General features: G+C 28.4%; 2 protein-coding genes across 2 annotated transcripts; one reads left to right on the top strand and one right to left on the bottom strand.

Annotated features, from left to right (window-relative positions):
* Nucleotides 1-680: 680 nt before the first annotated feature.
* LOC101509020 (protein RGF1 INDUCIBLE TRANSCRIPTION FACTOR 1) lies at nucleotides 681-2977 on the bottom strand. Its single transcript, XM_004508350.4, has 4 exons — nucleotides 2609-2977; nucleotides 2231-2476; nucleotides 1895-2035; nucleotides 681-1200 (listed from the first exon to the last, which is right to left on the bottom strand). The coding sequence occupies exons 1-4, from the start codon at nucleotides 2615-2617 to the stop codon at nucleotides 856-858; spliced, it is 741 nt and encodes a 246-aa protein (XP_004508407.1). The 5' UTR covers nucleotides 2618-2977; the 3' UTR covers nucleotides 681-855.
* A 9891-nt stretch (nucleotides 2978-12868) lies between these two features.
* LOC101508703 (protein CHLORORESPIRATORY REDUCTION 6, chloroplastic) lies at nucleotides 12869-14075 on the top strand. The gene is made up of 4 exons (XM_004508349.3): nucleotides 12869-13170; nucleotides 13251-13382; nucleotides 13469-13677; nucleotides 13772-14075. Exons 1-4 carry the CDS (start codon nucleotides 12972-12974, stop codon nucleotides 13976-13978), a joined length of 747 nt encoding a protein of 248 aa, XP_004508406.1. The 5' UTR covers nucleotides 12869-12971; the 3' UTR covers nucleotides 13979-14075.
* The last annotated feature ends 1034 nt before the right edge of the window (nucleotides 14076-15109 follow it).

Below are 15109 nucleotides of genomic sequence, written 5' to 3'. Positions count from 1 at the left end.
TTATAATTTGAATCAATACAAAATCAATTTAATTTAAATCACATTATAATTATATTTTAATCTCCAAACTTATAAATAATATTTTATTTTATAACTGATTAGAACTCTACCACAAATACTGATACTCTAAAGTAATAGTCACTTGATCAGACTTTGTTGCTAAGGGAGGTATAAATTTAGGTGAAAGTTTTAGGTTTTAAAGACATTTATATAAAAAATAGCAATCATAAGTAAAATATACACATAAATTATTCTATCAATTTTTTTAATACATGTAAAATATCTTGTAAGTGTTTATTAAAAAGAGACGGAGGTAATATAATTATCTGGACCAAACTTATGTATTTTAAAACTTAGAGGCTTCTAGTATCTTCAAATATGTGATGTTTTATTTGAGGTGTAAAAATGACCGTTGTTTTAAAATACTAGTAGTACAAACATAACATGATTTTTGTTATTTTTCATCATGATTTATTCTGGCTACTAGTCAAAAGTAGGATTCTTGACTAGTGACTAGGATATAGTACTAACAATAATTAATATTATAATCACCATAATATGAAATGCTACTTAAATAAATGTACATGCCATAACTTGGAATTGGGAATCACGTGATGCCATTAAGACAAAAACCCGACCAAGTGATTAATTAAACAAAATTTTCCAAGTTCGAGAGAAAGAGACAGAGAACTTTGAACAATTCACTTCAGTCAAAACATCATGTCATAGGAGTAATTAAAAAAAAAAAATTAAATATTGAAGTAGTACAAATAAACTATTTTTTTATCCCTTGATTTTTTTCATCTTTGTTGGTAGCTGCTTAGCTTAATTAATTTTATTGATTAAGGTAATTAATTAACATAGAGGAGATCTATGAGGGATTCCTTTTCTTCTACTCATACTAGTAGCCATGTCTTCATCAGAAACCTTATTGTTATTGGCCATGAATTTTGCACACATTGTTGTCCATCCACTTCTTCTTTTTCTAACAATTTCTGTGCATGCCATGCTCATATTCTCTGACCCTGATGATGATCCAGAATATGAACTCATTGCTTCATCACAATCCACAATTGTTGATCTTGTCATCTCTTCATCCCCCATTTCTTGTGGAATCAGAAAATCAGGACTTAATTGTAGGGTGTTGCATGTCCTTAAGAAGGGAGAAAGGTCTTTGTAGTGATTCAGCACAAAATCCACCTACAAATATATATATATATACACACATATGATCAAATAATATTCAAAATTAAACTAACTAATTTTCTCTACCTTAATAATATATACCAAGCCCTCATATATACTTTTTTTTTAACTGTATAATAATTCAAACATATATATCAAATTCATGTGTTCAATTTCAATTCATTTGTAATCAATGAGCATAATAGAATTTAATTTTACCTATATATTCTTTCTTAACTATATAATTCAAGTATATCAAATTATGTGTTCAATTCAAGCAATTTCAATTCACTTGCAATCAAATGATCATAAATGAATTTAATTATACCTATATTTTTTTAACTATATGATTCAAGTCTAGCAAATTAGTGTTCAATCCAATTCAATTCACTTTTAATCAATGGGAGCATAAATGAATTTAAGTATACCTATGTATTCTCTTATTAACTACTACTATATAATAATTCAAGTATATCAAATTATGTTTTCAATTCACTTTGTAATCAATGAGCATAAATGAATTTAACGGAATGAGTTTTTGAGTACTATATACTTCCACTAAGAAATCATTAAAATTCATAATTCTTTGTATACATAAACATTTTTTATAGCACATAAGAGTATATATAGAGTGAATTTGGTTTGTTTAGTTTAGTGTATAGCACATAATTCTTTGTTTTGTATACATAGTAGTATATAATATATGTACCTTGCATCCAAGAGAGCAATGGATAAAAGGTTCTTGAAGGCTTCTATCACATGAAGTGCAATAGTTTCCTGATCCTTTGAATTGGCGGTTTTGAGGTCTTTTCTTGATGAACACCACTTTGGCACTATTGATAGTATAGGCCTATATAGTCAACATAATTCAAAACTTTTTTAATCAGAAATTAATTCAATTACATGTTATATATATGGAAGAAAGATTGAATTAGAATTCAATTTAGTTTCAATTATGAACGAGCATAAAATATAACTAATCGAAAAGTATAATTCTTTGCTGAAAAATATTAGTATTAACAACATATTCTTTAACACAGTATACCTGAACGTTAGAGCAATCTATTAGTTTCTGAAGATCTTCCAATCTAACAACATCATGATAAACATAACGGCGAACTTGAAGAAGTCGATGGAATCGATGAGATGGCAAGCAATGAGGACAAATACTTGTGCAACAATCTAAGCAACAAACATTCTTCTCATTCTTTTTTGCATTCTCATGATAAGAACAACCAACAAAGAACTTTTCTGTGTAAAGAGCTTCCAACCATGCAGGCTTTTGGTATCCCTATATTAAAAATTAACAACAACAAAAATTAAAATCATTTTAACCAAAAGGGTACTCATAAAATTGAATGAATTTTGATATAAAAACAGAATTATGCAAAAAAAAAAAAAAAAAAATGGAAATTCATCAAACCATGATCATGAAAAATTTGCAAGAGAAGAGAGAGTAGCTTTGAATAATTGTGTTGAGGTAAATGAATGTAATAATTAATGAAGGTATAGTAGGTAACAGAAGAGGTACTTATGGAGGTTTGGCAAGAGGAGTATATATATATAAGAAAAAGAAATAAAAAAAGATTTTGTACATATTATAGGGGATGATATAAGAGGGATGAAAAAGACAGAGAAAGAGAGAATCAGAAAGGGTATAAAGAAACAAAGTTAAGAAATGAGGGGAACGTGGGCGCTGTTTCCGTGTCTCCCATTCTCTTAGGTCTCTCTAAACTATTCTGCTCTTTCTTCTTGGCTTAAGAGCTCACTCAATATATTTCTAATTAAACCTATCTCTTCTTGAACCAGCTGCACAATTTCTTTCTTTCTTTTTTTTATAAAATATTTGTTACCTCTCTTCTGATTCAAAACATCTTGGAAACTACTACTTTCTAATTGCAACTTGGTTTTCGACTTTAGAGTTAAGGGTTAGATTTCAATATTTTTGTGCAATTCATGTGTTGAGTGTTGAAAGATATTTCGCCACTTTCATTTAATCATTTATTTTTATGGCCATTTTAATTTCTTTAGTATATATATATATTTTTTTTTTTGCAAATATAGTTAGTATTCGGGGAAAGAGATATGAGTTGATTTACATTTAATTTTGAAGTTGTTTACGGAAAAAATGATAAGAAGAATCGATTCTTTAAATAAATTTTTATTAACTCCAAAGAGAGAAATCTTAATTCACCACTTGATCTAATTTGATGTTTATATCACGAGTATTTAAAACATACAAATAGATGTATAAGAAATTGAATTGTGAAAATAGAGGTTTACATAGCATGTAATATGGCTATTGAAAATCGAAATCCTTAAGATTGGAAAAAGTCAAGTGACATCTAATATAGTATTTGGAGTAACATGAAAAAAATCTATTTATCTTTTTCTTATTTTTTTTAATTTATACAATACTCTTATAATTAGGGTTAAACTCTTTACGTTTATTCTAAGTTGAATCAAATTTAAATATTTAATTTCTTTAAAATATTTTTATATCTGCTAATAATTAAGATTGTGTGTTATAGTTCTATTTCATAAGATTTTATGAGATCAACCAAGATTAACTTCTAAATACTCAATCGACTATCTTGTTTGTTTGTTGATATGTTTAGTAACTTAATTAATCATATTTTTTGACAGATGCAGAGTTTCTTTATCTTTATAAATAAATCGATCTAATAGTTTAATAAATTAATACCGAATACTCCAAACATCAAAATTGAACATCATAAATGATTTAGAATATTTTGATCAAAATTGAACGGCATAGATAACAACAAAAATATTTTAAAAATTTATTTCGTCGACGAATAATGTAAATAAAACTAATTATTTCTGACTTGTTTTGTTATTATAATCAATATTTTAAAAAGTCGGCAAGTTGCATAACATAATTTTAAAAACCGAATGAAAAGAGATTAGTTGAGAAAGCACAACCGAACTTGGAATCACCTTTTCTCCAAATACTATTTTCTTTCAATATCCTTCGTGCTATGTTGGACTTCTGCAAATCTCTGATCACCACAGTTTGCATTATTATTAATATATACTAACAATTACTGTATGACTTCAAAGCTAAGCAATTAGAGCATAGAGGCACCAAATAACCAATCACCTATCAAGACATAGCATAAAACATAGTACCGGAAATTAAGAGCATACTTGTTTGAGAAGTGCTCATTTAGAGTAATCATTAACATCACATTTATCATGGTGAGGACAAAATTTGTATCTATACTTTTTTTGTGATTAAAAATGAAAGCTAGAGGAGCACCTAGAAGACTACTCCAATTGTATGTTGGGGCTTATTGGCTCCAGCAGAGCACAAATCTAGAGGATTAATGCACATTCAAACATAAGGTCCAACCATAGAGTAGGATTTTCCCTAGTTGGTTTTGACCAAAGTTATTATTTGATTTAATCAAATTTAATTAATTTGGTTCGGATTAAAAATATGATAGTTTTGTAGAAGTCGAATCAACTTAATCCGATGATGAGAAAATTGGTAATAATTGGTGAAGATGAAAAAAATACTGGAAAGAGATATTTTAATTGTGCTTTTATTTTTATAAAAATTTGTGAAAACAAGTTATGTTTAAAAACTTTAAGCAATATTAAAAAGAATAAGAAGATAAGGAATAGAGACCACAAAATCGGTTTATCTTGATTCACTATCAACACGATTGTTACATCTAATCCTTTTATTTAGAAGGATTTAATATACTAATATAAATTGATTTTCCCAAGCACTAAAACATCTACTAGTCTCTTGTCTGTGTTTTAATTGTCTCAAAGTTATAGTTTAGTATAATCAAGTTTTTAAGGTTGTAGCTATTACTCGACTAAGTTACAGATATGAGGGGTTAAAATGTTTTGGGATAACTCTTACAAGAAGATTTTGTAGTAAAAACACTCAATTAAAAAACTATGATTATTTTAGATTTTTTTCTTCTTCTCTTTTTCTGTATACAAGTTTTTTTTCTCAAACTTCTAACTTAGTACAATCAAGTTTTTAAGGTTGCAACCACTACTGAATTTTTAAATTTAATCTTGTTTTTTCTTAACTTTGTGATGATTCAACTTATTTTGATTATTAAGACAAGAAAATAAGAGGTTTTGTGTATCTGAGGATCACATCACGTTTGTTGTTGGATGTTTAAATCAGATGATAGTTTCTATTAGAGGATGACATATAATTTGACTTGGATCAACTGAGAGATGTTGAATGTTGACTTAGTACATCAAATTTAAATCTTATAACTTAGTACATCAAATTTAAATCTAAAACATTCAATTTTGATTGAACTACTTCCAATGTCCCAAATACATAAATGCGGGTCTCCAAAAGTTGATCCAATTTGAACACTCCTCCCCGTGGCAAGTGATTGTCCAAATCTTGGTCCTTAACTAATTGTGCCTACTTCATTCGATTTTTAATCCTATTAATTTCTATGCATATACAATCATACATTATATTATTCATGAAAGCTAACAAGTGTGACATGTTACTTATTATCCATAGTTGCCTCTATGTTCACACTGCGTCACCAATTAAACACCTTCAAATTTCATGTTTTAGTTAACTATAAAATTCATATCCGAATCAATTTCAAGTTATAAATAATGAGAATAAAGGGGTTGTTTGTGCTATGTGATCTAATCTTAATTTATCACAAACGCGGTTGATTTAAAAAATATACAATACAATGTAAGAGATTAAATAGTCATAATTAATTTACACTTTTGAAGCACTACGTTTACACTCATTTTACTTTTATATTTAAAATTTTAAATTATTTCAAATATATCCTTATCTTATTATAGATAACTAACACTATAATTTTCTTTTTTTATTAAACTATATTTTCCATTTAAAAACAAAACTAATAATGATATATTTTAATTAAAAAAAAAATTGGTTGTATTTTACCATATAATATCTGTCGAATTATTTTAACCTTACAACTTAGTTATACTTTAGGAGCATTTAAGAGTTCATTTACAACTTTTGTCATGATAGACACATTTCTCATGATATAAACACTTAAATCAAAAGTAATTAAACACTGGACTGAACAATCAAGAATACAAATTTAACAAATTTATTTTGTCTCATTCTGTTTTCGTTTTTCTCCAATTTTTCAAAATTCTGGTATTGTAACATTGTGATCGATTGATGGTGACTTGGTTCATTGTACTAACAACTCAGAATGTTGGTTAATTGAAAAGTTTTTGGGTTCTTATGATAGGGAAATAAATCAATGAGATTAATGGAATCATGGCAAGTGGGGTAGATGGAATTGGTGTTTTGTCTTAGCTAGGCCGTTTTCCTCTTCGGTTCTCCCAACGCCTAATTTTACTAGCTCTACATAAATCACTACTAGTACTATTTTTCTTCCATATTTTAATAATAAGACAAAATTAATATCCAAATATTATTACTAATTTAGTAGCTGTCCAAACGTTCCCATCTTCCAATTTTCGAATAACACATACGGACTTAGATTTAAAGAGATCAAACAAATTAATTCTCTTTAAATTTAATTGATGTCAAAAATCCAAACATTATATATACCTTATTTCCTTTTTAATTGTCGAATTTCTAATAACTAAGGGCACACATGTTGTTAATTAGTGGTACAAATGCATATTGGCAGCGTGATCTTCACCTAAACTGAGTCAGCTAAATTCCGAAACAAGATATTTACGATAAAATCCCATGTTTTTTGGGGAATCAAACATGGGCAACATTAACCAACCAATCATCAACCACTCCACTAAACCAATCAATGTGTACTTTAATAATTATGTGCATTTCATAGACAGAACAGGCACAACTCATTTTGCACTACCCATCAAAATTAATGACAAATTAGGAGCTTAATTTAGTGCTAGTTTTTAGGAACTTGCTTATATATTGTGCCTTTAGGAAATAACCAAGAGTTATTCTTGGGGTTTGAAATAATAGAGAGGAGATTATTAGTAATTTTTGTTTGTTTCTCTTTTTACCCTTAGCTTCGGTATATGGTTTCAAAACTCTGTTCACGTGATCTTTGTAGCATTGGCGTGGTATATGACAGTGTGTTTTTGGTTGTCACTTTTGGCAAAACAATTTTACCTACGAAATATGAGTCAAAGAAGTTCATATCGTAGCTTTTGTTTTATGCAAAAGTTCATATCATAGCTGATTTTACTTATCTTTGAAAAATGAAAATTAAACTCTACACTTGTCGGGAGAGTTGGTAAGAGAATTATTTTTATTTTTAATTATTTTTACATATTGATATTCTTTTGTATTTGATGAGTTCATAATAGAATGTAGTAAATAGAGTAATTTAATTTAAATAAAGTCAAACTTTAAATTCAATTAAGAATTAAAATTGATTTTAGATTTTAAAATTCTATAAGGAAAAAAAAAAAAAACAGGAATCGCCCCAAACATAACCTAAAATAATAATATAATGTCAATTTCTAAAATCATTGGGGGATACCTCAACTTAAAGTACTTCAAAGTGTCTATGTCCAAAGTGAAGATACCTAAGTATTTCGCCAGAGTCTAAGACCTTAATTATGCTACAAACAGAAATAATTAAATAAACTACGGTATCTCAAAATTTTGTTGAGTATGAAACTCTTTGTAAATTATCCTAGTTTTTAGATATTAATATTATAAGACAATTAGTCAATTTGGAAATGTATAAGAAAAATGTTGTATAAACTACAATTTTAATTTTGAAAATTAAAGAACGCTGTCATTTTGATTCATTACTAAATAAAAATATAAAATTAATCATCAAATAATTAAAATATTAGTTAATTTAGTTGTTGATGTTATAAAAATAATAGACTATTTTGTTATTAAATTATATCTTTTAAATATTTTCATAATAATAAATTGTATCTTTCAGTGATAATTTTGATGAATCAAAAATTAATTTAAATTTTTTTATTGAATCATAGACTAAAATGACATTGTCTTATATTTTTTAGAGACTAAAATATCCACTTATCTAAGAATATTTAATTTACACTTTATGGTATTACGATGTATATATTTTAAGAGAGAAAAAATAAAAAATTTGAGAGAAATATAAAAAAATTAATGATGTGAAAAAAAAATTGAAATAAAATTAAATATTTAATAAGTATATAAAAATCAGAGGTGAATATATATAATTGATATAAAATTATATTTATGAAAATAAGAAATTAATTGATTCATAGTTATCAGCAAAAATAAATGCTTTTTTTGATGCTAGAGTATCATCTAAATTGTGGGTATATATATTTTGTGAATTCTAAACTGTAAATCTATTGAATTGGTATTTTAACTTTTTATATACTACATTTCTTTTGGCACATGACCCAAAAAGGTTACGAAGTATTTTACCCCAGAAGCCATCATTGGTGTAGTTACAAATGTCATAATTCAAATTTTTGGACCATCAATTTTTTAAAGCTGTCAAATTGCTTTACTATAAGGACTGATCTTGTGACACGAAACATAATGCTAATTTGTCACGATATTGAAAAAAGACAAACACTTTTTTTTAGTCTCTGACCAAAAATCTATCTGAGTATAGTACATTGCGTAGGATTCACGTTACATTGTAAAATTTGCCTATTGTCACAGTTCAATTCTACTATGACCAAACATGATTTAGGTAAGGAACACGTTATTTAACACATTTTTATTATTGAAATTCTATAAATAATAAAATAGAGTATATATTAATATATATATAAAAAAAATATATGTTGCTAGACCAAACATTATTGGATTGTGGTCCATAATATTACTCTTGGTTAAATTAGAATCACAAGACGGTAGGGGGCTGTGTTACATAATTGTACCAAAAAATGCATTTCTATTGGGGTTAGGGTATCCCCTTCCCCCTATCTTCGATCCCTTGTCTAGAAATACATCATATGTACGGTTTTGATATCAGCACCAATCCACATAACACTGCAACTGTATAGCTTTTATAGTAGATTTGACACATTTTATTGTGAGGTTAATATAAAATAAATTATATATAAAATAATTTTTAATTAATTTTATATATTTTACATTAATGTAGTGATAATTCTAATTTTTAAATATATAAAAAGTATTTTATATGGTTCAACTTTAAAAAACAAATATATAATTAAATAATATGAAATTATAAATAAAAAATCAATTAAACCGACTACAATTGAATTAGTTCAACTCAATGTAACTTTGGTTCAACTAATCTACAAATATAACTGCAATCAAACTAATCAATTAATTGGCCGATTTTCAATTCAATCGATTATTATATAAGAGAAGATGTGTGAAAATAAGAAAAGAAATATCAGCCCCACGTGCCATGAAAAGCATAATGGTATGATATTAGCAAAAGGAGCTCACGTGCAAGGGATCCAAGGACCTAAATCACAAATTTAACATGAGCAATGAAATAAGCATGTAAATTTGTACTATATACTTCCACCCTTTTCCTCATACACACACACACACGTTGTAAAGTTAATTTAGTGAAATAAGTTTTGTGGTCAAAGGTCAAAAGATCCATAAGATAGGAAAGATAATTATGATGAAGTTAGATTAAAAAGACAAAGTGTGAGTCAGCGGGTGAGACGCACGAGGGGATCTATCTGCAGAAGTCACTGCAATTCTACCTCACACTCACTTTGCCCCCTCCTAATTTAATCTTTTTGCCACTTCCACATCTACTATTTTTAAATGCTTTCTCACATGCACAGCCGTTTCCAAAAACCAGTCATGGATCATATAATAGCATCTTTAGTATTCAACAATTAAATCACTTGTTTAACTTATTATCAACAACAACAAAAATTACTTCTTTAACTCATTTTTTGTGGACCGGAATGTCCTATAGTAGGATTTAAGTAATTTATGGTAAGCAACTAGTTTTTTTTTTTCCTAAGAGAATCTCATGAGAAACTTACACACACTAGTATATTAAAAAAAAAAATCTTAGATTTAAACTTGTGTCTTAACATATCAATTGCCCCGTATATGAGTAACTTATAATTAATCTTACATATTTATGTTCTTTTATTTTCAATTTTATTTATTTACTATTAATGAATCTAACTAATTTCTTCCTTCGTAATTTTATTTATTTTTTAATGTTAAGCCACAACTTTTGAGATTATATATATATATCTTAATTTAAAGCTCTCCTTACTATCATTTAGACTTGTTCCAATGATGAAAATCAATAAACCACGTTACTTATTTTTAAAGGATTGTTAAGGTCTCTCCCTTAGAGATGCTTTAATGAGCCATCTCTCATATAAGCTCACTCCTTTACCATATCATAGCTGTCTTGTACTTTCCTCTAGACTTAATTGATTACTATGATTTTAAAGGAAACAACTATAAACACTACTTATAAGTTGTAACTAATGCTGCGTACATAAAACTCAAACGTTACTAGTCTACACACTTCTGCTCCCTTGGATTCTAATGCACAAATGTACACCTATAAGATGACTTAATTCAAGGTTTAATTGATTTTCTTTGTAAGTAGGGCCACTCAAAATGAGAAAATAGTCAAGGTGTGAAAATTTAATCTGTGATTGCTATAATTGTGTTCGTGGTGTTACTATATCTTTATTCCTTACTTTTTATAAAAGTTTATGTGAAAACATGAGGTTGGTAAGGTTACTTGCCAAAAATTTTAAAACCAGGTTGGTTGGTAGATATAGTTACTTGCTTGTCACTTGATGATTTTTCATCATATGCATATTTTTTTATTGTTTTTAGTTTTATTTATTTTTTATTCATTAATTAATTTAATGAGTTATTTGATATATTTTGTTAATTTTAGTTCTTTGATTTAATAAAATATTTATGTTCTTATTTCCTTGATTAAGTAGAGATTTTTCGTAGTTTTGCGTTGTTACTTTGTTTTAGTGCATTGCTGAATTTTTGTGATAAATCAACAAGACATATGTGGAGTATTTCAGTAATATATGGAAATTTAGATGTCCAATTGGAGTCAAACCAAGTGTAAATGAAAGCTAAAATCCATGGCTACAACTTCCACGAAGACACCGAAATCAAATTCGGACTCAAAAGAAAAAACAAATGCACTAAATACCATACATAAGATGTTGTGCGTTTGAGGCGCGCCCGAGACACATTTCCACAATTAAGCGCTGAAGTTTCTGCTGTTCCGCGCCTTAAGCGCATTTCAGCGCTGAAGACCTGTTGTTTCGCGCCTGAAGCGCGCAACGCGCAGCAGAACACATTAAAACTTGTTGGGAGACTTGTGCCTTAGCAGATAAACTCAAAAACGATCGTTTCTAATACCATTGGAGTAGTTTTATCAAGAATCAATCATGAATCTTTCTGTAATTCTTCTCTAATCTATATCTTTTCTATCTCTGTCATGAGTAACTAAACCTATTTGTTAGGGATGGGTGTAAAAGGAGGAACCCCTTATTTTTGTGATTTGATTTCTAGTTATATGAATAAGTTTATTGAATTATTTTTCTCATCTTTGTGCTTAATGCTTTTTATTATTTGATCAACTTTAAAATGCTATATGATTCGTATTTTCAAATGGGAGTGGACTTTACGAATGCTTCTGATGAGAAATTTATGATATTGTAGTCTAGGGATAGATGCAGGTCATAAAACCAATTAAATTTGTTTCAAAGACAACAATTTGAAAAGAGAATTCTTGTACCGTAAAACTTAATTCTAATGTTAAATCCATTAAGGAATTAGTAGTTACTTTTGAATTAAAGGTTCTGTGACTAAGATATTATGGCAAAATAATAAAGAAAATCCGATAATAATTTAATAAAGGAATTCAGTAACTAGGATCAAATTAGACACCAAAGTCGAAGTGAAAATCACTCCTGACATTTTTCTTATAATAAATGATCAATTTTATTACTACTGTTTATTTCAAATTTTATTACCGTTTGTTCAATTTTAGTAATTAAATACAACTCGATAGTAAAATGCAATTCTTGATTTCGATACTTGGTACTACCGTTTTATTATTACTTGCAACGATTTAGCACACTTGCTGAAACGCTACCATCTCTCCAATTTGACAAATCTTCTAAAGGCTCATAGGAGGTCCACATATTTTTGCTGAGCTCTCAACATATTTTTAACATGGCCCAAACTAGTGTAGTATATCTAATCTAATTTGGCATTTGCACAATGTAGATGTCATTCTTTAAAAGCTACACTAATTGAGCTGGTTAACATCAATGTAGTTAAGAGGAAGTGCTTGACTAGTAAGGGCTTGGTGAGAGCATCAACAATTTGATCGGTTACTACTTCGTGATGTATGTTTTCATGTCAAATAACACAGCTCTTTAAAAAATAGACCTATCATGAAGAGTAAAAAATATTGGAACAAAGTTCACAGGAGAATTCTCTCAAAGGTTTTCTTTTACTGAGTTATGTGGGCAGGAAAGTATATATTACTACCAATCTCGAAGGTAAACTATACATTGTACACAATACACATGACATAACTTCAGTCACTAATACAATATTCTCTATTCATGGCACCAAAGTCAAGATTAGTGTAACAGAAAAGCCCAAAATGATAATACAGTTAAAATAGAGACCAAGGGTAGTTGGGTTGGACATTTAAAGGCCCAAACATTTTTATTAAGAATTTGTAGATAGCATTTTGAAGGAGGCGGATGGATAGCATTTGTTGGGAAACATAAGGCTTAAAGAATTTGTAGATAGATAAAATAAAATGAAGAAACTGTATTAACCGCTTCTGTTAACAATGGCTACCACCGTTAGGTTCAAACCATTGCTTCCACTCTCTCCTTTGCCCAAACAAACTAATTCCCCTCTAACTTCATGCTTTTCCTGCAAACCCATTTTCGACCCTCGTGTTCTGTTTCATCACCGTCCAAATGTTTCTGTCTATGTTGCCTTTAACCCTCAAGGGAACTTCGATGTCTCTTTATTTGATGATGACGGTAATACTACTTATAATTTTGTACATTTCTATCCCACAATACTAACTTGCAATGCTATATGCTGAAATTTTGGTTTGCAGATGAGTCTAAAGTTGAACCTCCTATGCCTCCAACTGAAGGCCGATTCGATGTTCTAATTGACAACGATGTTATTGCTCGTCTTGACTTGTCCTCTTTTCAATCTGCAACTGGCATGAAAAACCCTTTATCTGGTAATCAAACTATTGAAACTTGAAAAGTTATGCATCTGTCATTTTTAGTTTTATTTTATTTTAGCTAGAGTATATTAATGTTACAGTAAAACCGCAAGAATTTCTTGATCGATCCATCGGCTTTACCATCAATTATACGAGACAAGATCCTCGCGATCCTCGAGAATTATCAGAGTTTCCTGATATTAGGCTATGGTTTGTAAGACTTGATGCTACTTATCCATGGCTCCCAGTTTTGTTGGATTGGAGAGCTGGAGAGCTAGCTCGGTATGCTGCTATGTTAGTTCCACATCAGGTGATTCAAAAATCAAAATAAATGCATGTTAGTGTGTTAACGAGAGAGTGAGATGCTAACTAAGTTCATATTATTTATATATGTTGTGTTGCAGATGAATATGAAAATGGGAGTTGTTTTTAATCCAGAGGCATTGGAATTGTTTGTTATGAAGAAAGTTTTTATTGTGTATTCATGGTTGAAGCATCACAACATTCCCAAGCCTAAATTAAAGACTAATGATATGGCAAGAATGCTTGGATTTGGCATTGGAGATGAGTTGTATGATTTACTTGAGAATCATCCACTTGATCTATCATAGAAGCTACTTGTAGAGACTCATCACATTTATCTACTTTATGTAATCTTATTGTACATTTTTCAGTATAATTCCTTTTTCTTCGCTACAGTTAACCAAACTACTTGTCATGTGCTGAGTCGTCAACACCTTTGTCGCACATTTTATGTCGGAAAGATATTAAAGCGGTAAAACATAGACAAAATACTATAAGATTTGGTTCAATTTAAAACTTTTAAAGCAAATAAGACACTTAATAAACTCAACATAACAACCAAACGAAATAGAATATAAACTCTGGAATGTTACTAATCTCATAATCAAATTCTAAAGTCTTAAAATAAATAATTAAGGTGGGTCAAACCTTAAAATTATCTTTTTTGAGGACAAATGAAATTAAAAATTCTCGAAAACATCAATGAAAAACTCACTATGTAAAGTCATATATTCTTTCCACTTTCTTTTTAGATATCATTTACTATTATTTTTTGTAGTAATTAAAATCATTACAATTATTGATTAAAAAACTTAGATAATATATTACTAATTAAATTCATACATATATCATAAACTTGCATAAACAAATAATAATGGTGCAAAATTTCTCTAAAAAGCAATTTTTGCTTCTTATTCAAGCACAATATCACATTATATATGCTTTCCATTGATCGCCATGTGCCCGTGAAATATGGACAAGTACATGTGACACTATACGAGGGGTCAGAACAAATTAGCATGGGACTCTGAAGGGTGGGAATTAGATATAGTTCCAGATCAAGTATAGAGGCCCATATATATTTATAAAGGTTAAATAAATTTTTAATTCTCATAAAATTTTACTATTTTATTTTTAATTTTTATAAGAAAATTGTCAACTTTTTATGTTTTAAAATTTTTTATTTTCATCATTAATCTTTGACTTTAAACCAGCTATTATATATCTTTTGAATTTTTGAATAATTTTTAACAATTAGAACATGTTTAACCTTTTACTAAGAAAAAAATTAAATTTTTAAGTTTTTGACGTTTAAAAATTCATATTTAATTTATCACTTGTTAAAAAATTTATAAGTTTTTGTAGAGAAATTTCTTATTATATCGTATACATTATTAAAAAAATCATTCAAAAATTTGAAGTATATATCAAAGTTGGTT

Source organism: Cicer arietinum, chromosome 7 (assembly GCF_000331145.2).
Source record: "Cicer arietinum cultivar CDC Frontier isolate Library 1 chromosome 7, Cicar.CDCFrontier_v2.0, whole genome shotgun sequence".
Taxonomy (NCBI): Eukaryota; Viridiplantae; Streptophyta; class Magnoliopsida; order Fabales; family Fabaceae; genus Cicer; species Cicer arietinum.
Note: the sequence above shows the minus strand (reverse complement) of the source record. Positions and strands in the feature narration are given on the sequence as shown.